Here is a 24,375-nt window from a genome sequence, read left to right on the forward strand (position 1 = left end):
TGATCCTTGGTACAATAAGGATTGTAGAATAGCAAAGATGACTCTTATACAGGCAATTAAAAACAAGAGTCCCCTAGAAATCAGTGTGAGTAGGCAAAATTATAAAAGGATATTATTTGAAGCAAAAAAAAATCTGGGACAACGACATATGGTCGGACTTAATCATTGCCGCAAAATCTAAAGACCAGGTTGCTTTCTGGAGCCTAATTGCGAAGGGCAATATGACTGGGAAAAGTAATAAAGATCTTTCCTAGATGAGAAAACATGGGTAGACCACTTTACCAACCTGTACCTTGATAGTAGTGGGGTGCACGTGTTATAAGAAAAGAATTAGAAGAAGAATTAATGGATACTGATTTGCACTTTAGCTTAGAGGAGACCAAAAAGGCAATATTGGCCATTAAATCAGGGAAGGCACCTGGCCCCGATAAGATCCCAGGAGATCTATTAAAGCATGATTTAGAAGTTTGGAGCCCCTATGTTCATTTTTTATGTAACTCAATAGTTGCTGGGACACCAATTCCTGACACGCGGAAAGGGGCAGAGATTGTGACAATTTTTAAAAAGGGCAATCGCCACGATTCGGCTAACTACCGCCCAATACCTTTAATAGATATCTTACAGAAAGTTTACGCAAGGCATATTTTAAATAGATTACTAGAATGGATGGATGAGGTGGATATTTTATCAAAGTATCAAGCAGGGTTTAGACCAAAAACAAGTACTATTGATCAAGTGTTTAGGTTTATGTGTATTTATTGGAAGTATATTATTTTTAGGAAGGGCAGCCTATACATTGCTTTTATAGATTTACGGGCTGCCTTTGATTTGGTCCCCCGTTCCCAGTTGTGGGACACACTAAAGAAAATCGGGGTACCACCAGAATTACTTAAGCAACTAATCAGGCTACATACAGAAAACTTTACTACGGTAAGATGGGGACCAAGGGGAGAATTAACTAAACCAATCCCAGTGAAAAGAGGAGTAAGACAGGGGTGCGTATTGGCACCAACCCTTTTCTCACTGTATGTAAACGATATCCCCAAGTTCTTATTAGATTGTAAGCATGATTCTCCCCACCTTGGGGTGAAGTTGTATCAGCTTTTTTATTCGCTGACGATACCCTTTTAATTTTGCAAAACCCCAAGGGACTCCAATGCCTAGTGGATGCTTTTAACAGTTACTGTTTACAGAAGGAGCTTGCAATGAACTCCAGTAAGACTAAATACTTGTCTCTAAACCCTCATAAGTCATTCAAAAAGAATCTTGTTTTAAACAACCAATTATTGGGGTATGTTGAAAGTTTTAATTATTTAGGAATTACCCTGGACAGCAAAATGACTTTGAAAGGACAAATTGAAAAGAGCAGGATAATGCTGCTCATGAATTCGATACCTATATTAAAAAAGCATGAGGCCAGTACATCTAAGGCTGTTTCACCTGCATTGGAAATATACAAATCTAAAGCCCAATCAGCAGCGCTCTATGGGGCAGAGATCTGGGGATCCCATTGTAAAAAGAACTTTGAGCGGGAAGAAAAATTTTTTTTATAGGCAGCTATTAAAACTTCCAAATAGGACACCATTGTTGCCAGTATCTATGGATCTGAATATAAAACGCACAGATCATTATGCAGCATTAAGACCATTATTATTTTGGATCAGGATTTGGTCGACCCCAGAACTTATTCACTATAAAGTAGGCCTGGAGGAAATTATAAAAATAAAACGATGTAAAGATATTCCGTGGTTAAAACAGGTTATGGCGTGGATGCAAAGGTTAGGCCTATCCCACTATTGGGAGGATCCCCAGCAGCTAACGGCACTCTGTAAAAAAAAAAAAAAAAAAAAAAAAAAAAAAGTGACATATTGGGCCCATATAGCGAAAAGTCTGTTACATAGCTCGACTGTTGGGCCCTTAACTGTGAGGTTCTTAGCTTTTAAAGATGTTGCTCGTCTAGAGTCCTTTCTGGACGAGGGAATTTAACAAATAGGTGCTAATGTATCCAGTTGGACCGGAAATAGGGGGGGGGGGGGCAAAAGAAGTGATTTGTGTCCCTATGTGCAGAAGTAGTGAAGGAAAATGATGTTCATATGCTATTCTTTTGTGCAGCATATAATTCCGCTAGGAAACGTTGGCTCAAACCACTTTGTAGGTATTTAGGTATTAGAAGCTGTAGTGATGCTGAGCGCATTTTAAGAACCGAGTCCTCACAAACTATAGTTTTTTCTGTAAGTAGGTTCCTATTCAATGTATTCTTGATAAGGAAGCGAAGGGGGCTAAAGTTTTAGGGAAAACCTATTTGTCCTGGTCTATAATAACAAGCTGAAAAGAAATGCATTTGCACTTTCCAATTGGGGTAAAATCCATGCGAGACTCAACCGTCGCTTACTGTGAAAAATTGTGTGATTTTAAGCTTTTGAAGGATGCCAAGCTTTTTAGAATCTTTTTTAAAAAACATGTATTTATGAATTAGAATTAGTTTTATGGCGTGTTGAGGCGGAGTATAAAAATGCACAATCGTATCTGCCACCTTTTTTCTCTTTGTGTCCCACATCTTTTGATTTTACGTAAAGCGGAAAGGAGAAATTGTAACAAAAAATGAAATGTGTTTTTTTTTAAATTGTCTCTTTTATGGTTGTAATTGATCGAAATAAAGATTAAATGAATGAATAAAAAAGAATAAAACAACCTAGAAATGGTAAGGGAAAAATTAGAAGTGAATAGGAAAACTATAAGAAAGAAGTAAAACAATACTATGCCAGGAGAAAAGCTAGAGCCAATTATTTTTCTTTGGAAATTAATGATGCAGCTAACTCCTCTAAAGAACTGTTCAATCTGGTAAGCAGGCTGATGAAACATGCTAATAATAAAACAGTGCCATCAGCCCCCTTCTCCTTTTCCTTGTCCATCAAAGTAACAATGTAATATGCTGGCCAGTTTCTTTCTGGAGAAAGTAAATGGCATCATCCACACTCTGAGAGGGGATGAAGTAGCCTTTAAGTTCTCCAGTCACAGCATTGAAAATTAAACACATTTCCAGAAATCGCGCATAAAGACACAGAAAAGATTCTTAAATCTTTCCGCAGACATTATGCTAAAAGGAGGTAAGCATTAATTGCCATGCTGAAAGACATGTTAAATTGCTCACTTAACTCCGAAACTGTCTCGCCAACATGAAAATACGCCATTGTGACATATGCCTGCTGGCATATGCAAACTCTGCAGTGGGACCAGAATTTTAATTGGGCGCAGCATCAGGGGAATCTCTGTCATGGTCCAGATCTCAGAGGTAACTGTAAAATATCTGCAGTGGTGGTTAGCGTACTTCGATTGGGTCAGCAACAGACGCCTCTCCCTTCCCTAACAAGATCTGAAAGTAGTGACAGATACGTCACTTCTGGGATGAGGCAGCCATCTGGCAGAGAAGTAAATACAAGGCCTCCGGCGAACTACAGACTCATCAACCTTCAGTAGCTCCAGTTGATTCAGCTGGCTTTGAAAGCCTTTCTAACCTCCATCAAGGGAAGGCTAGTGCTGGTGTTCACGGACTGCCCACCGCCATGTGGTACTGCAACAATAGAGGTGGGGTTGTGGAGCCTCTGTCAAGAACTTCTGCTCCTCCGGATATGGCTGGAATATCGGGGCATGTCCCTGGTCGTTCAACACGTGGCAGGCTATTTGAACACCGGGACAGATGAACTCAGCCAAAGATGCCTAGCGAATCTGGAATGACATCTTCATCCGAAGGTGGTGGTGCAAGCTGTCTTGCAGCAGTAGGGAGTGCCTTGGTTAAATAAGTTTGCCACCGCCTAGAACGGGCAATGTCAGCACTTTTGCCAGTCACTTCAGTTCTCGAAAAATCCAAAAATTTTTACTAGACCTGCAGGTTTAGTCACTTAAAAAATCTACTCAACCTGACTGTAAAACACTTGACCTCGGTCACTAAAAGCCGAGCAAATGTGACAAGTTGACAAGATTTAAAGGCATTTTTATTGCTATCTTGTCACATTTGCTCTGCTTTCGGAGACAGCGGTCAAAAGTCAGTATGTCTTCTACTCGGACCTAAAAATAGCTCGTCCTAATTAAATCTATCTCTTAAATGCAAGTGGATTTTGCGAGCGGGCAAGTGGATTGTGCGAGCCCTTCACTTTGCTCGTCCGGTCCTACAGGGCTTTGTAGTGTGAAACAGTCGTACAAACCCACCTTCTATAGGTATTGCTTGGGTATCGATTCTAAGGTACGTAATCTGCGTCTAGAAGTCTCTTATCAGATTAACAGCTTACTTTCTTTCGGTAATGCCTTATCTGGTAGAGACCTTATCAAGCAGCAGATTCCTTACTCACACATCCATTGTCCTCACTCTGCAAATGGATTTCTAAAGGTCAGGGCTTTCCCCTTTCAGGGCCCAAGTTTTACACACCAGTGGTCCGTGTTTGGACAGTCACGAAAAGCTACTGAGCACAGCGTGCTGGGGTTACACCTAAATAGGCACCATGCACGTCATTTCTGGCACAGCCGACGACACCACAGAGAGCTGAACTATGCCACTGACATGCGTGCAGTGGTATTGCTCACGAAAAGTTTCCAGATCCAATCTGATCCTGGGGATAATTCTGAGGTAAGGACTCTGCGGCTAGATACAGCCTCTACCCAATAATGCGTTACCAAAGGTAGGTAACTTGTTCTTCAACCATCATTCTAAGAGATGCCAATAAAATAACAGACTTCATGATCTACCTATTCATTGGCTGAAACAGACAGAATATAGCTGATGTTATCAATCTATGCAAATCTTTTGGTTTGTTACGACCTTTCCTCTGAATAAATGTTCTCTTTTTGCAGCTTATATTCAACCAGAGTCGAGGCCAGGTTGTCCTAACTATTGAGCTGCTGGACACAGAGGAGGAGAATTCAGATGACCCTGTTGAGGCGGAGGTAAGAGCGGCTCTCACGTGAGAGTCTCAGTGCAGCTCATGCTGCACAGGACGCTCTTGGAAACCTTGCTCACAGCGGGCCATTCAGGGTGGAAATCTGACTTTTTGGTGTTTTTTATTTATTTTTTTTAGGGACAATTTCTAACTGTAAATACTTAAGAAAATCAGGCTGGGAATACACAAACACTGAAATGTGCAATTAACTTCCTTCCAGCGATGGTCTCATTGTCCAGTCAAACTTGTTCATAGGCCAAATCGATGTGCATTTTTGTTATCCATGTGGTTTGTTACAATCAAGAAAAAAACTTGTAATATAAAAATAAAAAGTTTTAACGATCTACAGTGAGTATAGTGATTTTTTTCCTTTGTTCCTTTTCTTATTTCTAGGTGTCAGAATTTTTTTTTCATTTCCTTTTCCAGTTTGTTTTCCTCTCCATTGTATTGTAAATCAGCTTTCCTTCTTTATCATCTGTTTACCAGTCTCTCCCCACTGTTTCTTTATCATTCTTTAATTCTGCATATAATCAGATAATTGCTACTCCCACTTGCCCTTTCAGGCACTCCTATGTACCAACTTCTTCTACACTCTATCCTTTTCATCCCTTTTAATATGATTGAGTTGGTCAATGTGGCTTTGGTTTTGATATTTTCAACGACTAGATTGATTCTTTTAGGGCCGAATTGTCAAAGCTGAATAGAATAAACTTGAATGTAACGATGAGCCCGTGTATGCCCAAACATCAGCAAAAATTAAAAAAGGATCATGCATCGCCTTTTGAATTGGACGAATAGAGAATCTTCCACCATATTTTTGAGATTTAAAAGGAATTGTGTTTTTTACTAATGATATGCCCCCTCAACACTAGAACACCACTATCCATTCATTTCCTTTGACTGTGCGCTGTGTGTAGGTACAAACAAGGCAGAAAATAGAAACTGTGTAACCATTCCAGTAAGACTTGTTTATAAGGAAGTAGGAGAAAAATTCTGGTTTCCTTTTTGTAAAAAGTACTAAAACGTTATTTTTGTCCTTTTAATAGGAATTTTGAAAAAAATACATGTTGTCGATATATTGCAAGAACGTGGTTTTTTTTTTGTTTTTACTGAGAACCCAGTTTTGTGTAGCTGCCACTTTCTCAAAGTTGAAATATGTTGGAACGTGTTTGCTGGGGGTAAATATCGTTGTGGCAGGATGTTTTTTATGAAAGGCTATGCAAACAAGAAAAGTGCCCTTTATCAATAAAGAAAGTTCTGTCAATGATTCTAGGGACATTGAAAGGCTAGTGTGCATGGGCACATTGTTAAAAAGGGTTATCTTTTGTAATGAATGAATGGTATACAAATAACCTGTTTCAGTGGCACGGCCTTAACAAATGAAAAAGTTGCATACCGATTGTCTATGTACCAATGATCAGTAATCTTCCAAAGACAAACCATAGGGCTGTGTTTGATGATAGACAACTTTTGAATGCTCACTACAGGCTGTTGCACATCGTCTGTTGCCTTGTCTTTTGCTGCCGACCTTCGTAATTCATCTTAATTAGTTATAGATTTTAAAGAGGTTTTCAGCCTTTTAACATCACACTACTCTATTCTGCCTTTATTTTTCCCCGTTTGCCTTTCCTGTCTCTGCCTTCTTTGTTTTGTCTTATTGTAATTGGTTAGTAGAAGGTAGAGTTTATCAGGGTGATTCGCAAAGTTAGAATAGTGCTTAGTTAAGGTGGACGAAAAAACACTTGCACTGCCTTCTGCAGAAAATTAATAAATTATTAACATATAAAATATAAGGTCCTTTTTTGTAACCTCACTGGTTGCCGGGAGTGAAATGGCATATTGGTCAAAACATAGTAGTGACGATGGGACCCTGCTTTTCAGCTTTTAAAAAGTGGGTTATAAAGTTATTTGTCTGTTTAAAACCAATAAGAATGCCTTTTAAACTATTATGCCTTCACACTCCTCCTTGCTTTGCCTGCTTGACAAAAGTGTAGAATTTACCACTGAATGTTAAATGTCTCTTTGGGGTAAGTAGCTCCAATTATCTGGCGGTGCTCTGGCGCATAGTGAAGTTCTTGGAATTGCTGCCATTTTGCTAAACCTTTAATTGCTATTAAAATAAATGGTAAGAAAATGTGTATTTGTAAAATGTTTACAGGTTTGCATCTCTGCTTGCTTCCTGGCTTCTGAAGGCAGACTGTTGGACTTTTTCCCTGCTAATTTAGATTGGAAAGTGACCATGAATAGTTTGTAGGGATGCTTATTGCATGTTTTAAAATGTTTATTTTCAGTTATTCAAAATGCATGATGGAAGAAGGGGTGGCACATGTTATAATGTCTCTGAATTTATGTACAGACAGATACTATGTCCTCAGCCCCCCTTCCTTCAGTGTATGGGATTTCCTTCCGTAATTAGGGAAAGAGACTTAAGACTTTGTAAAGCAATTTTTAAAACTGAATTCCTATTCATGCAAGGCCCTCCTATCCTTCTCTTACATCACCAAAATGGGATGTACTTCTAAAAACTGGGCCACGTTTCAACCTTTCCCATGAATCAACTTCAACTCTCATTTTGTACAGCTTCCAACACTTTTGACAGTAATAACATTTCTTTCAGATTTATGCTTGCACAACGTTCGTATTGACATGGACAAGAAACATAAAAGAGTAAGAAATCATGTGCACCCATCGGAAATTTTTCCTTATGCTGACCCTTGCCTGGGGGTAGAATGAGACTTGAGTCTGAGGGCTTACTGCTCTTGCAGGCCTTCTAACATAGATTCACTGTCTCCATTCAGATTGTCCCCAGTGAGTACCATGCAGGGCTCCTGGAGTATCGTAGAACAAATGAGTGCTGTGTTGTATATTAACTAAGGAGGGGCTACCTCTGAAACTCACATGCCCACAAGTACTCGAAATTCTACCCCATGTGGGTTTAGCCACTATACGGTATACCACAAGGGCTTGGTTGTTTTGTTGGTACCTCAGAAGTTTTGGGGCTGGTTGCCAGTCAGTTGTTTGCCACGTAACAGGTAGACTAGTTCTATTTCAGGGCCTATCCAAAGCAACTTCAGCTACCTCCTTACAAGGTCTCATCTCTGTGTCTCAGATGTCAGTGCCACACTTGGCTGTTGCTAAAAACTTGCTCAAGAAAGTGAGTGCATAATGGGGATGAGTGAGTAGAAAGGAACTTGTTCTTCCCTGCTCCAGACAGTCAATTACTAATACATGGGAGGAGGAAAACATAGCACCCGGCATTGTTAGGCAGGTAGTGCAATAAACAGCTTGTGATTCAAGGTACCTAAGTACCCCTTTTAGACAGGGGATCTAGTGCTAGCTAGCTTAGCAAATAAATAAGCACCCATATGATGTATTACTTGAAAAGTACTGAACTAGTCTGAAACAAGCCAGGCTCATGAACTGTTTTATAAATTGACATACTATTAGCTTATACATTGACATATGATTAGTTATGTATGCCTCTGAAATGCACAACTAGTGTAGGCATGCACTCCACCGGAGAATTCCAGCCTAGTTAATGCCCTTCATGTGCCCACTTCTACTCCCTCATGTTCCTAGTTTGCTTAGGCCACCAAACTGAACAGAGTTCCCCTTACTTTGGAAGTCTTCATTAAAGATCACCAATTCATTGTGGGTGGGGATAGTTCTTTTCCTCCACTGGACCAAAAATATTTGTCTGTAGCAATGCAGAGAGTCAGACTCCCTTGACCACCTGTGTTGTAATATTTTTGTCTAGCCAATATTTACACCCTTACTCTGCATCCTTTTGAAGGTGGAGTGACTCCTGTTTCCTCTGTAATATAGCATATGTCCTGGTCATTTCAATCCTGTTTAGCCAACGTTTATTTCTATGAATATATAGCTATTGACATTTCTCCAACAGTTTACTACAAATTTTTAAACGTCCTAAAATTTGGTGTATATCTGCCAAAAGCCTTTATATAAGCAGTGTCAGTTCACTTGAGAAGGACCCAAATCTGTACTTGGATCAGTAGTTGATTGAGTTGATTCTGTAAATTGCCTAAAGTGCAGTGACAGCTGTCCCTATATCTACTTTAGTTAAATGAGGTTTAAGTGGTGAATCCCTCTCTTGGACATAACCAACATTATTTGGCATCCCTTTACGCTGCAGAACTACTCAAATGCCTCTTTAAATGTTAAAGTAAGTAATGTCAAACATTATCCAACAGCAGACCTGTGACAGAGTACACACTTGAAATATCAGTCCTTATGTGTTCCAATGACTAGAATATTACTTTGGCCAAACTATGTGTTTGAAAAATACTTCTCTTACTCAGCTTTGTGCTCCAGAAGGACCTTCTGCTACCTGATCTACATTTCCCACCTGTAATATCCCCTTTGGAGGATAAACAAACTTTACCACCTGGTTGTGATACATTTTCATCATCTGAAGCTGGTTTTGTTACTGGTCTTTGATTGTTAGTCTTGGACTGTTATGCCACATTTGGACCATGCAGAGCCATAAAACTGCCCCCGGAAGACCGGCAACTGCAACAATCCAAAGCAGTTTTCTCCCTCGGGGTCATCTTCCCTTCTGTTCATGGCAAGAATGCTGCTCCTTAAAGGCAACTCCCCGGTGCTCTGCAGTAAAAGGCAGAGCTTGGCCCACTGTTTTGCTGTGTAAAACAGCAGTGCACAAGTGTTTTAGACCTGCCTAATGTGGGACCCCTTTCTGCTACTCCCATATCAGGATTCCTCCAACTGCATATGTGGAGCAGACTTTTGTATGCTCTTTGGGTGTGATGTCTGTTCTACTACTGTGGCAATCTATTAGACTTTAGGGAGGACATGACATGACGCATGTATCTCTTGGGCGATCCCTTACTAAATTGAATTAGCATAATGTGTTAAACCTTTCTTTCCCTAGTTCCAATGGATCCAAATGTGATTGACAATTACCATAGATGCTCTTACTATTCAGGTTACCTAATCACTTCTGTGAGTCAGAATAAGATTTATTTTTAAGGCATATAATGGTCTGGTGGGAACGTTTGTTTCAGCAAATACATTTTTGCTCAGCAGGGTTTGGCAGTTTTTCCACCTTTTCCCTTTATTGATCAGCTTACCGCCTGCTTGGTTTCTACTGTCTTGATGGTATTTTTTTGCCTTTCAGAAGAAAGTCATCATTGGGCTTCCTGGAAACCCTTCACCACATATAATTTTTAACCTCATTTGATGTAGATCTGTCACTGAAAACCCCCTCTAGTTGATCCTGGAGCATGCAAAGTATGTCTCTACGTGCAGACGTTCTTTTAATATATAGTTTACTGCTCCCTCTTGGCTGAGTTGACATTTGCTTTTCAGTGGCATTTTCCTTTTGAAGTTATTTGCAAGGCAGCAAGTTCTGTTACCCTTCTTTTTTTTATTGGTGTCTTGTACACCTTCTACAGAGCAAATTCTCATATTATCCAATGCTTGTTTGTATGAATCATTGAGCTGCCTTAGTCTTGTCCTGTTGAGTAGCACTTTTTAATGCATCAAAGAAAGGAGCTGAGAAAGTTAAAGTAAACATTTGTTACTGGAGATTTCTGTGCTCTTAATCTTTTACCTAACTTGCTTCACACAACCTGCCCTCTGCATTCGTCTCAAGTCAGTTCTTCCTGGTAGAGTGAGGGGTAAGGCTTACCCACTGGTAAGGTGAGGGCTTTTGCGTGGTTATGGTCGCAGATGCACTTTGTCTTTTTTTTTTTTAGAGAAATTTAACGAGCTTTCACATCTTTATTCTCTTCACTGTCTTGGTAAGGATATCCCATATGATGAAGGAAAGGAGTCCCAGGACTGAGTACAGAGCGAGTAAGGTACTGTTATGTTGGGCAGCGTTGAGCTTAATCTATGGGCACATTCCTACTGTATCCCTGGAGTGGGCCTCAGGAGGATTTGTTCCTAATCTGTTGAGATTCCACTTGGAAGGGACGAGAAACACAACAGTTTTTTTTCTCATAAGGTCATGATTTGATACAAGGTGAGGGTATTAAATACATAAGTGGCAAGAGCAAACTTTGGAAGGTTTTATATTTGGAACAAGAGGTGTAAATGCTGATGTTGGAAAATGTCCCTCTGATCTCAAACAGAAGTTCCCCATCTACCAATTTCAAATGGCTATTGTGTAGAACCTGGCAATAATCTGCTGGGTCCAAGGCAGACTTAATTTTTGGGTTGGATATTGACCCCTCTGGTAACCACCTTTTGCTCTGTGCGTGATTTCAGCGCTGGTCTGACTACGTGGAGCGATATGGAAACTCTGATTCGACCTCCCCTGAACTACGGGAACATCTAGCCCAGAAGCCAGTGTTTTTACCCAGGTGAGTTATTTGTTTACATCCCATTTAAGAAGGGATGAATCATGTCGGGAACTGTAATATTCTATGCATAAAGGGCGGGCAAAAGACGAAAGACTTTGAAATTGTGATTTTTTTTTTTAAACAAATTATAATCCGGTGTGAAAAACATTCGCCATCTGATCTACAAGTACTTTTTGTTCACTTACCAGTACTCTAGTGGAAGCTAATGAAATGTCCACAAACTTACAAAACGGGCTGTATGCTCGCACACTCACTAAGCAGAGTTTTACAGAACATGCATCAAAAAGTGTTTAGATATTGTGGAATCTCGTAACATTTTCCCCCATGCTACATTTCCAGAATTCATTACATGTGATAACAATCCTACCAGCCTTTCTCAGAAATGGTCCTGAGCCCTGCACACACACATGAAAGTGGGTACTAAAATGTATGTAGCTGAAAGTCTGCCCTGCATAAAAAATCACTTTGCAATATCTATTCTGAAATATGCATCTATGTATGAGCTTGGCATTGTGATAGGTTCAAGTGAGTTTTTGAAGAATGTAAAGAAGATCCTGAAAATAAACTGGAAGCCCAAAACCTGTTGGCCTCTACTTCACAATATTTTTCAGCCTTTGGATCCCTAATATTTTTTTCCTCACCCTGAGGCAATTTAACATTTATACTTAAAAGCTTTAATGTGCAGCTGAGCCTACATTGGTATTAAAATGACATTTTGAAGATCCTGTGACATATTGATATTTGTTATAACTTCCTTTCGACCTTGGGTCCTCCACAACGGAAAACCCCTTTCAAGTTCTGCTCACATTCCTTAAATACGATAACAAACTGACTCGATCCAGTGCTTGTAAGGCCTTTATTATAAACTGTGAAGTAGCCCAGGATATCGCCTGTATCTGTGGATGATGCAGATATGCAATATCTCATTACTGCAGTATTCTAGAGTATTAGTAAATTCATACAGCTAAATAAAAAGTCTCACTAATTATACATAAGCTTTTTTGTAATTCACATTGAAAGGTTTCAACAGGATGAAAATAAGAAAACTTATATTGACACCCAGCTTTTCGATTGACGTTCCCACATTGTCTGGAAGTTATCTTTCAACTTATTTGAATGTGGTACACTCTGATAAGTCTCTATAATAGATAAGTCAGCTTACATTTTCTAGTGAATATTGATGGCATGCATCTTAACAGTGGCAGGGAAGTATATTGTTTAGAGGATTATTCCATTTAAGAAGGCATGATGCACAGAGATGCTATTAAAAAGAGATTGAATGGGGTAGACTGACATAAGAACCCCATGCTCCCTTTGGTTTTCCCCTTTCTTTGCTAGAACCAACAAGTGTTGGCTTTCAGCCATCTACTTGGACAAAAATGCTTAGCTGCACTAAGGGGAAATCCAATAGTAAATTATTTGATTATAAAATATATGTATGTTCACTGATTCTGAATTCAGCTGTGTTAGCTCTACTTCAAATGTAAAGTTAAATATTAGATATTTAGGCCAGGATAATCTGTTGCATCCTTCTCTTTTCCAACAGGCTAAGGCTCTGCATTGATGCTAAAGTACATCATAGTTTTGCATCAATGCCGAACCATAGCCTGTCTCTTTTTAGCCATAAGGTCATCCTACAATTGCTTTTCTCTATCTGAAAGAGACACGTTAGTGATAGATTCCTTACCTTAGAATATCCCCAGGCGTCAGACTGGATCCGGAAACTTTTGCGTAGCAATACCCCTGCGCGCTGGTAGGCGTTGTCTGCGGCTCCGCGTCCGTCGTCGGCGTCGTGAGCGCCGGGATGACGTCGTCGGAGTATTTAGACGGCGCCCATGCGCGCTGACGTCAGTTCTTCTTTTTTCCGCGCCAGCTAGCGCAGATCCGGAAGAAGCTCTACCCCCAGTCACTTTTTGACTGAAAACTTTTTGATCTTTTTGATCTTCTATTTAGTCGACTCTCGACTATCGGTGCCAGGGATGCCCGGGTTCAAGCCTTGTTCGAAGTGCGGCCGACTCATGTCGGTCACGGACCCCCATCGCCGGTGCCTGAAGTGCTTAGGCCTCGACCACGACGATCGAACCTGCTCCGACTGCCGGGCCCTGACGTCGAAGGCTAGGCGGGAGCGGTCCCGCAAGCGTCTCAAGCTGAGGCAGTCGGCCCCGCGCCGCTCCAGGTCGAGGGACAGGTCGCGAGGTCGGAGTCATCGACGTTCCGGGAGTGGACACCGATCGTCTGGTTCCAAGTCCTCAGATAAGAGGCATGAGAGGTCGGAGCGACGCCATCGATCCTCCGACCCGCCCCGAGGCTCGCACGATGCGGCCGGGGGCTCGGGCGACACCGCCCACGCGGCTCCGCGGGAGTCGCAAGCGTCGCCGCCTGCCCCACACCTTCGGGTCCCTGGGCACGGCGCGTCGCAGGAGGAGGTCGAGAGGTACCTCATGGCCATGAGGGCCCTCCCTCCTCAGTCGGTTCCCGTGGCGCCTTCGGGCCGATCGGCTCCGTCTGAAGGTCCTTCTGGGTCGGGCGCTTCGGCCCCGACGACGTCGGGTGCTTCGGCCCCGGCGCCGCTGGCGACTTCGGTCCCGGCGCCGCACGACCTCGCTGGATCCGGCCCCGGATCCGGGACCTCGCCGGTCGACCTTACGACCTCGCCGGCGCCGTCCCTTCAGGTGTCGTCCCCGGCGGCCGATGTGGTTGCCGCCCCCAATGTTTCCTACGGTCCTGCTCAGGAGTCGGAGGGGCGCCGCTGGGCGCCGATTCCGTTGGCCTTTGGAGACTTCTATCTCCACGAGGAGGCCCTGGCTGTTAATCCTGGTCTCCAGGAGCCAGGTGACGAGGAGCAATGGGAGGGGTCCGAGGACCCTCCGGCACGTGATTGCCAGTCACATCAGGACTGAACATATGAGCTTGGGGAGGCCAGTGGTATTGACACCTCGCCAGACACTGGATTTACGTCGCCCCCGACTGTGGCTTCGGAGGCGGGTTTTGCTTACAGCGTAGTGTTGACGAAGGCAGCTAAGGCCTTAAACCTTCAGCTCCCCGTCGCGGCCGTGAGGACTAATCTCCTCACTGAGGTCCTCAAACAGCAGTCCGGCTCCGCGGAGCCCCTCCTGCCGTTCAATGAGGCCTTGTGTGATGTTCTTCTGGGCACTTGGTCCAAGCCCGCCACAGGCCCCCCTGTGGACAGGAACGTGGCCAGACGCTACCGCCCGGCACCGGGCGACCCATGCTTTTTGTCCACCCATCCCACCCCCGAGAGCCTGGTCATCCAGGCCTCTAACTCCCAAACCGCATTCCCGTCGGCCCCGCCCGACAGGGAATCCAAGAGATATGAGCAGTTCGGGAAGAAGGTCTTCTTGTCTGTGAGCCTAGGGCTACGGTCTGTGAACACCAACTGTCTCTTGGGCCGCTACATCCACACTCAAGGGACACGGTTGCGGAGGTGCTGCCACAATGCCCTGAGGAGGTCAGGGCTAAACTCAGCCAAACCCTTGCGGACGGCAGAGATGCGGCACGCTTTTCTATCCGGTGTGGGCTGGATACCACGGACTCACTGGGCAGGGCGATGGCAACGACGGTGGCGGTTCGACGCCACGCCTGGTTGAGGTCCGCCAACTTCTCGGCCGATGTCCAGGCCACACTCCTGGACATGCCGTTTGATGGCCGTCGCCTCTTCGGCGACAAGGCAGACCATGCGCTGGAACGTTTCAAGGACTCCAGGGCCACGGCCAAGTCCTTGGGCCTTACGGCCACACGCCAGCAATCGGGTGCCTTTCGCTCCTTTCGTGGCCACGGAAGGGGCGCCCCACCACGGACCGTCAGCCACGCGCCGCAGAATGTTCAGCAACGCGGTGGCGGACGTGGGAACCGCCGTGGCGGTGGTCGGGGTCAGCGGCGAGGCCAGTCCACACCTCACTCAGCAGCCCCCGCCTCAAAACCTTCCTAGTCCGAGTTTTCAGGCCCATGTGACGCCTGTGGGAGGCAGGGTTCGCCATCACCTCTCCCACTGGCATACAGTCACTTCGGACAGGTGGGTGCTGCAAATTGTCCGAAGGGGTTTCTCCCTCCCCTTCGAGTCTTCCCCTCCATCCATGCCACCTCAATACCACCGTGTGTCGGGGGATCACTTGCAACTTCTGCAAGAGGAGGTTTCGGCCCTCTTGGCCAAGAGGGCCATCGAGCGCGTTCCTGGGCCAGAAGTAGGACGTGGTTGTTACTCCCACTACTTTCTGGTACCCAAGAAGGGCAAAGGGGGCCTACGCCCTATCTTGGATCTGCGGAACGTCAACGGCTTCCTCCGGACGGAGAAGTTCAAGATGCTCACTTTGGCTCAGGTCCTGGCTGCCCTGGACCCAGGAGACTGGATGGTAGCGTTGGACTTGCAGGACGCCTATTTCCACATCCCCGTCCTGCCGGCCCACCGGCGTTACCTGCGGTTCACGGTAGGCCTAGAGCACTTTCAGTTTACCGTGCTCCCCTTCGGCCTTACCAGCGCCCCACGGGTGTTCACGAAGGTGATGGCGGTGGTCGCAGCCCATCTGCGCAGGCAAGGGGTATCAGTCTTCCCCTACCTCGACGACTGGTTGTTGAAGGCGGGCTCGTCCCAGACAGTCGTCAGCCACCTCCAGACTACGGCCGACCTCCTGCACTTGCTGGGGTTCTCCATCAATGTGCCGAAGTCACACCTGTGTCCCTCTCAGAAGCTCCTCTTCATCGGAGCGGTTCTCGACTCGGCGCGGTTTCGGGTTTACCCACCCGAGCAGCGGGTTCGGGATATTCAGGCTCTGATTCCTGTCTTCAGGCCGTTATCCCGGGTCTCGGTCAGGTTGACGCTGCGGCTTCTGGGGCTGATGGCCTCCTGCATCCTTCTGGTGCGTCATGCCAGGTGGCGGATGCGGGCTCTGCAGTGGGACCTGAAGTTTCAGTGGGCCCAGCATCAGGGCAACCTGTCCGATCATGTCCTGATCTCGGAGGGCACTGCGAAGCAACTGCAGTGGTGGCTCACGGACCGCGACTGGGTCAGTGGCAGACCCCTCTCGCTACCCCAGCCGGAGCACGTAGTTGTGACGGACGCGTCCCTCCAGGGCTGGGGAGGCCACATGGGGGAGGCGGAGATCAGAGGCCTCTGGTCTCCGGCGGAGTCCCGGCTCCACATCAACCTTCTGGAGCTGCGGGCGATTCGTCTTGCACTGAAGGCATTCCTCCCCTCTGTCAAGGGGAGCGTGGTGCAAGTGTTCCCCGACAACACCACCGCCATGTGGTACTGCAACAAACAGGGCGGTGTGGGGTCGTGGACCCTTTGCCAGGAGGCTCTGCGCCTCTGGCAGTGGCTGGAACATCAGGGCGTGACCCTGGTGGTTCAACACCTGGCAGTCTCTCTGAATGCCAGGGCGGACGAACTCAGCCGCCGGTGCATGATGGATCACGAATGGCGTCTGAACTCGGACGTGGCGCAAGGTCTCTTTCGACAGTGGGGAGAGCCTTGGTTAGATCTATTCGCCACAGAAGAGAACGCGCAATGTCAGCAGTTCTGCGCGTTGGAGTTTCCAAGGCGGCACTCGCTCGGAGACGCTTTTCGTCGCGAGTGGAGCTGCGGTCTGTTGTACGCCTATACCACTTCTGCCCAGAGTGCTGAAGAAGATCAGGCGCGACCGGGCCCAGGTCGTCCTTGTGGCTCCGGACTGGGCACGAAGATACTGGTATCCCGAGCTACTCAGCATGTCAGTCGATCCCCCGATTCGTCTGCCTCTTCGGGAGGACCTTCTGTCGCAGCAGCAGGGGACGGTCCTGCACCCGAACCTGTCCAGTCTCCACCTACAAGCTTGGAGATTGAGCGGCGGCAGTTGAGGCCATTTGACTTGCCTCCCGAAGTCTGTGATATCATTCTGGCAGCCAGGCGTCCCTCCACAAAGTCGGTATACGCCTGCCGGTGGAACAGATTTGTGGCATGGTGCGCAGCAAAGGCTGTGGATCCTCTCTCTGCACCCCTTTCGGAAGTGCTGCTCTTTCTTCTTTCCCTTGCCCAGCAGGGCTCTGCTCTGGGCACTCTTAAAGGGTACCTTTCTGCTCTTTCAGCCTTCTTGAGGCTACCAGATCAGCCTTCTTTATTCAAGTCCCCTATTGAGAGTAGATTTCTGAAGGGCATCACGCACATGTTCCCTCCTGTTCCCTTCGTGATGCCCCAGTGGGACTTGAATCTGGTTCTCACCTATCTGATGTGTGCTCCCTTTGAGCCGCTTCATAACTGCCCTCTTCGTCTCCTTACTCTAAAGACGGCCTTCCTGGTTGCCATCACCTCTGCCAGGAGGGTGAGTGAGCTCCAGGCTCTTTCTTCTTCTCCACCTTTCCTGTCTGTTCAACGTGATAAGGTGGTGTTACGTACACGACCTTCCTTTCTGTCCAAGGTTGTCACGGCCTTCCACATCGGGCAGTCCATCACTTTGCCCACCTTCTTTCCGCCTCCGCATCCCTCGAAAGAGGAGGAGAGGCTCCACCGTCTGGATCCAAAACGTGCGCTCTCCTACTACCTAGATCGCACACGCCAATTCCGGGTGGATGACCAACTCTTCGTTGGTTACGTGGGCGCGAAGAAGGGAAAGGCTGTACACAAGAGGACCATCTCCAGGTGGATCATCTTGTGTATCCAAGCATGTTACTCCATGGCAAGGAAGGAGCCCCCGGCTGGATTGCGGGCTCACTCCACTCGGGCCACGGCAACGACAACTGCCCTGGGCCGCGGTGTCCCCCTGCAGGACATCTGGCAGGCAGCCACGTGGGCCTCGCTGCACACGTTCGCAAGACACTACTGCCTGGACAGTCAAGTCCGGAGGGATGGCTTCTTTGGCCGTTCCGTCCTCCAGGACTTTCTGGTGTGATATTGGTTCGCAGACCCACCACCGGGGTTGGTATTGCTGGGGTATCTATTCTAAGGTAAGGAATCTATCACTAACGTGTCTCTTTCAGATGCACAAGTTACTACTTGTGTAACGATATATCTGTAAGAGACATTAGTTAGTGATAGATTCCTTACCGCCCACCCGTCCTCCCCGTTCTGCGAACCGATATCTAGGGTTAAGGTCATCCCCTTTCAGGGCCCTAGTTTCATGGCACCAGTGTTGGTTCTATCATGGCTCTGCGTATCTGGCGCGGAAAAGCTGTGTTATCAGAACTGACGTAAGCGCGCATGGGCGCCGTCTAAATACTCCGACGTCATCCCGGCGCTCACGACGCCGACGACGGACGCGGAGCCGCAGACGACGCCTACCAGCGCGCAGGGGTATTGCTACGCAAAAGTTTCCGGATCCAGTCTGACGCCTGGGGATATTCTAAGGTAAGGAATCTATCACTAACTAATGTCTCTTACAGATATATCGTTACACAAGTAGTAACTTGTGCATTGCTACCAGTGGGCATAAAGCCCCATCCCCATTTCTTGAGTGCACTAGTGAGTGTACTCCATGTATTTTTCCTTATTTTTTAAGACAGCAGTTTGTAAGATTTAAAAGCTAATGTTCAGTCACTATAGAAAGGCAATTTTATGATGGATGTTGAAGATGCTTTATTTACAATCTCTGGCCACAGGTCAGTCCCTGGTAGATAGTATCACAGGTACCTAGGGCACTGTTACCAGTGAAGGTCTCCAAGGGCTGCAGCTCTTATTGTGCCACCCTTGGAGGGCTAGTACCTTTACACTCACACACTGCCATTGCAGGCTGCATGTTTTGGTGCAGAACAAATTGAAGAGTCGACATCCCTGTGTGCCATGCCTACAACCCACTGCCCTGGCATAGGTCAGCCACCCCTCTAGCTGGTTGCACCATACCAGTGGTGAGGGTACAGGGGCATGATCCCTGTACCCCACCTGTGTCTAAGCCAATTCTTAGAAATTGTAAGTGCAGTAATGTCATTAAGAGTATATGGTTGCTGAGTTTTCATTACGAACTCCACAGCACCATAATGGCCTTACTGAAAACTGGGAAGTTTGGTATCAAACTGCTCAGCACATTAAACCCACAATGATGCCAGTGTGGGATTTAATTAAAAAAAGGCACTCAGACGGCATCTTAGAGATGCCCCATGAAAAACTACCAGCCTCTGGTGAATTCACTGACTGGTACACACCACCCTGCCACCACAAGATATGTTTCTGGACACCTGGAGTTGGGGCCTTCGATCCCTGAGCCCAGAAACAAAGCCTTTCTTGGGCGGAGGTGTTCACACCTTCCCCCAGGCCAAGAAGAGTCATCCGTAGCAGGGGAGCTTCAAAGGCCTTGCAGCCTTTGTAATGCGACCCCCAGACTCCTGCTATCAGGAGCAGGCCCCCTTCCTGACTCCCCTTCTTTTCGGCAGTAAGACAGGTGGGAAACATTAGCCAGACCAGAACGTGTGCCCACCCCTGTCAAGCCCACCCGTCAGGTGGGGGAGGCGAGGTGACGCCCACCCTTCCGTGCCCGCCATCTTGCAGACTGCAGGCACTCACCAATCAGGATAAGTCATACAAGAAGAAAAGAAGGACAAACAGCTGTGCCAAAGCTAAAGAAGATGTCCCCACCTCGAACCAGCACAGCAGAAGCGAAACTCCAGTGTGTCCTGCAGCCAGCAACCTAAGGAACCCCGAGGACCTGTCCTGCCTTCCAAAGAAAAGACTTTGTCTCCCGTGAACACCGGATTTGTTCAACAACAGACTCCAAGTCCACAAGTCTGCACCAGCCGCCCACAGCCAGAGGTCAAGTGGCCCAACAAGAGGGGGTCTCCCTGGTGATCTTTACCCGAGATCCAGTAATCCCTGATAAGCCTCCAGCCGACGCCTGCGGCCTCAGTCCGGAAAGACCCTTTCCTGTCCCTCCCCCTCCCCCGGCGACCAGGTGCTGGTAAGAAGATCCAACCCTAAAAGACAACCCTGCACCCGACGCCCCACGGCCTTGGGTGGCCCAACCAATGGTGTCTAACCAACCCCCAGCCTCCCAACTTATCTCTTCAAGTGGTGGTTGCACCCAGAAGACCTTCGTCCCCAAACCTGCAGTGTGTTAGCAAATTGGAAACTCCCCATTAAAAGTAACGGGGCACCCGACGACCAACCAGCACCCTAGTGCCGCTGAGGGTGCACTTTTTGTGCTATCTTGACCCCCCATTTGCCCTGAGCTTAAGTCCAGGAGCTTTGCTCCCACAACCTCATGGCCTGCTCTTAAGCAGCGACCCACCGGAGGCCCCATATCCCCCATTGGATAACAATAGGCCTCAGCACTCTGCACCCAGTCGCCCTAGTGCCACTGAGGGTGTTTCAGTAGTGCATCCTTGACCCTGGGGAAAGCCTGGTTCTAACTCCAGAATACCAACTCCCACAAACTTGTATTTACCTTTAACTTACATTTTCCTCCATATGAATACATTGACTGTTTTTCTTCCTGCTCTCTTCCACTCGACAGCTAGAGATGCCATTTTTGCTCTGTGTGTACTCTAGTTGTCAGAGCGGCTTCCCCATAAGAAAGGGGGCTGTGCAGACGTGCAGCGGGCTCGCCAAAGGCACACCTAACGCAAGCACGTGTGCGCCCGTCGGCGTCCCAGATGCCCCAGTGCCAGCCATTTTGCTCATCTCGCCAAAATGCTCCTCTGGCCTACAGACACAATGAACTTCTCATGCTTCGCCCACACCCTTGCTTCCATTCCAGCAGGTGGAAGAATTTAGATCACCCTCCTCCTGTCTGCAATAGATGCAATTTTTGCTTGCGCCCAGGTACGGATGTCTCCCAGTACTCTAGTACCTTTTCCAGTGATAATAAGAAGGGGCCCCAGTTAAAAGTAGCAATGATTAATACTCGCTCACTAGGGAGACGCCGTCAGGACATTTTTGACCTCCTTTCTGATCAACCGGTCAATCTTTTATTCATTACTGAGACCTGGCTCAATGAAACTTCCAATCCCATTATTGTGATGGCAATACCTGATAGATATAAGATTTCCCCGGGCATACCGAAAAGTCGATAGGGGAGGTGGTGTTGCGGGTATATACAGGGACAAGGGGGCCGTCCGCTGCGGCGAGTCTTCACAGCTAGGAGAGGGTGAAGTCCTGGACTTCAGTGTCATCATTTCCCCACTCGCCTCGCTGGGTGGAACATTGGTTTATAGGCCCCCTGACAATACAGGGCCTTTTCTCAAAAATGTGGAGGATGTTCTTATTCCCCACGCTTTACATTTTACGCACTATCTCTTCATGGGGAATCTTAATATTCATTTGGACCAGGTAGATGTAGGGGATACCTGGGAATTCTTAGACCCATTAAGCCTTACCCAGCTTACTCAATGGGTCAGGGCACCGACTCATTTAGGTGGCCATACCCTTCATCCTGTTTGCTCCAACTTCCCCATTATGGTTGAAGATCCTCTTCCAGTGCCATTGTTCGACCATTTCTTGACCTACTTTTCCTGGGCCGCGGACGGCCATATCCTTCCAGGCCAGCCGGTCAAGGCCTGGTCACTGCCAAAATTTACCTGCTGACTTTCAGCCGTGTTCTGGCTGAGTCAAGGCCAACCCCCTCTAATGATTTGGAGCGAGCTCTTGAAGGCTTCTGTTGCTGGATCGGGGGGGGGGGGGGCTGTGGGTGGTTGAGCTCTTCTCGCCTACATCCCTCATTAAACAGTCCAGGAATTCTCCTTCTAAGCCGTGGTTTTCGCCCGAGCTTAAAACGCAGAAACAGCATTGTAAAAAATTAGAACGCTGCTGGAGGCAGTAGTATTGCCCCTCGGCGAAGCTGACTCTTAATAAAGCCCAGAAGATGTATTATATCTCAGGCAAAAAGCCTTTACTATGCGGATCGCATTGCTCTAGCCAGGAAAAACTCCAAAGAAATGTTTTCCATTGTCCCGAGCTTTATGGCCCGTAGAGCGGAATCCATCACACTTCCTTCTTCAAATGCCTGGTGCGAGGAACACTCAAATTTCTTTATTGATAAAATGTGTTCATCCAGGCATCTTTCACTCTAGACAATCGTTCTACGGTCAGGTTCCTGCCCCCGGAGGTGCTGCATGTTGAATCTCCTTCCTTGGCGGTTTTCTCACCCATCGATCTGCCTGAGTCACTGAGGGTCCTTCAGGTCTTGAAAACAGGCTCCCTGTCTGATCCCTGTGCAGTCACGCTTACAGCTTCAGTTGCAGAGATAGTGTACTCCGAAGTTAACAAACTCTTCAATCTGTCCCTCCAGGAGGCTTATGTTCCTTCAGCATGGAAACAGAACAAGATTTTGCCACTTGTTTAAAAAAAAAAAGTCACTTGATCCGCTGAACTCCGTCAGTTAACGCCCCATCTCCCTTCATCAAAGTGTGGTGAAAGTTTGCGAAAAAGTTGTAAACAAACAACTTACTGACTTCGTCGAGGGCTCCGGCCTACTCCATCCGGCCCAATTTGGGTTCAGAGCCTCTTATAGTACTGAATCAGCCCTAGTGGAAGTCTCTGAAACCATTCAGGAGTGCCTGGATTCGGGCGGTAGGGCAGCTCTAATCTTGTTAGATCTCTTGCTAGCATTTGACACTGTCTCCCATTCTCTGCTGCTAACTCGCCATGCGCCTATGGGTATTTCAAGTGCTGCCCTGAGTTGGCTGAAATCGTTTTTGGATGTTCGCAATCAACAGGTGTGGCTCCCCGTTCTCTTCCTCCCCTCAGAAGGTGACTGCTGGGGTGCATATGGGGTCCTCTTTGAGACCCCTTATTTTTAATTTCTATGTCACTCCTCTCATTTACTTGGCAGAAGAGTTGGGAGCCAAAATTATAGCATACTTTGACACTCAGCTTCTGTTTACCTGGGGAAAATCAGTGTTCCACGTCCTTCGGCAGAAATGTTGTAAGCAGTCTTTACTCAGTGCAGCTAAAATGTAATGTGGACAAGTCAGAAATCCTCCTGTTTGGGTCCTCAAGCGCCCCCTCCCCCCCGATGTTCAGGGAAGTACTATAGCCAACCGAATTCCCTTTGCCCCCCTCGACCGGGCAACCCGCTAAGAATCTTGAAGTCTGGTTTGAAGAGAATCTTTCTTTTTCTACCCAGGTTAAGAAGCTAGAGGGGAATTGCCTTGGGATACTTAAAACCCTCAGAAAATTGTTCCTACTCCTCCCTAGGGCAGCCAAGGAAATGGTGACTCTGGCCCTGATACTCTCACGGATTGATTATGCGAACGCGTTGTATGTCGGCCTTCCGGGTTACCATCTCAATAAACTGCAGGTTGTACAGAATGCTGCGGTGAGTCTTCTTTTTAACATCCCGATGAGAAGCAGTATCTGAAAGAAACAGGTTAGAGTTAGATTCCTTACCTTAGAATATCCCCAGGCGTCGGGCTGGATCCGGAAAGTTTTCGTCAGCAGTACCCTTGCGCGTCGGTTGGCGTCGTCTGCGGCTCCGCGTCCATCGTCTGCTTCATGATCGCCGGGATGATGTCGTCTGAGTACTTAGACGCTGCCCTCGCTCGCTGACGTCAGTTCTTCTTTTTTCCGCGCCAGCAAGCACAGATCCGGGAAGAGCAGTACTCTAGTAATTTTTTGACTAACTTTTTTGATCTCTTTTGAAAACTTTTCGAGTCGATTTCGACTCACAGTGCCGTTAGGGATGCCTGGTTTTAAACCTTGCGACGCATGTCACCGCCTGATGTTGGTGACCGACCCCCACCATCGGTGTCTTTACTGCCATGGGCCGACCATGATAAGTCATGTCCCGACTGCGGGGCCTTGATCTCAAAGGCTAGACTGGAGCGGTCCCGTAAGCTGCTTGAGCTCTGGCAGTCTGCCCCGCGCCGCTTGAGGTCTCGGTCAAGGAGAAGGCGAGGGACCGGTCGCGGGGGCGCAGTCATTGCCGCTCGTTGAGTCACCACCACTCGTCGGGCTCCAAGTCCTCCGGTAAGTCGAGGCATTCGAAAAAGAAATCGAAGAGACGTCATCGCTCTTCTGACTCCCCCCCAATGCTTGCGCGACACGGCTAGGTGTTCAGGCGACACCGTCCGCGCGGCTCCGCCGGAGCTGCAGGCGCTGCGTCCAGCTCCATGCCCGCCGGTCCCTGTGCTGCACGCAATGCCGGAGGAGATAAGGGCTTTCCTCGCAGCCATGAGGACTCGCTTCA

General features: G+C 47.1%; 1 protein-coding gene across 5 annotated transcripts in view; it reads left to right on the forward strand.

The window, feature by feature from the left end:
* The window catches only part of SIN3A (SIN3 transcription regulator family member A), an 802,206-nt gene that overhangs the window by 718,781 nt on the left and 59,050 nt on the right, over window positions 1-24,375 (forward strand). For all 5 annotated transcript variants that reach the window (XM_086959309.1, XM_086959306.1, XM_086959307.1 and 2 more), the window contains 2 exons: window positions 4,846-4,938; window positions 11,181-11,275. In XM_086959309.1, coding sequence (XP_086815435.1) covers window positions 4,846-4,938; window positions 11,181-11,275 — 188 coding nt within the window. The remainder of the gene's footprint in view (window positions 1-4,845; window positions 4,939-11,180; window positions 11,276-24,375) is intronic.

The sequence above is a fragment of the Lissotriton vulgaris genome, chromosome 2_2 (assembly GCF_964263255.1).
Source record: "Lissotriton vulgaris chromosome 2_2, aLisVul1.2, whole genome shotgun sequence".
NCBI classification, from domain to species: domain Eukaryota; kingdom Metazoa; phylum Chordata; class Amphibia; order Caudata; family Salamandridae; genus Lissotriton; species Lissotriton vulgaris.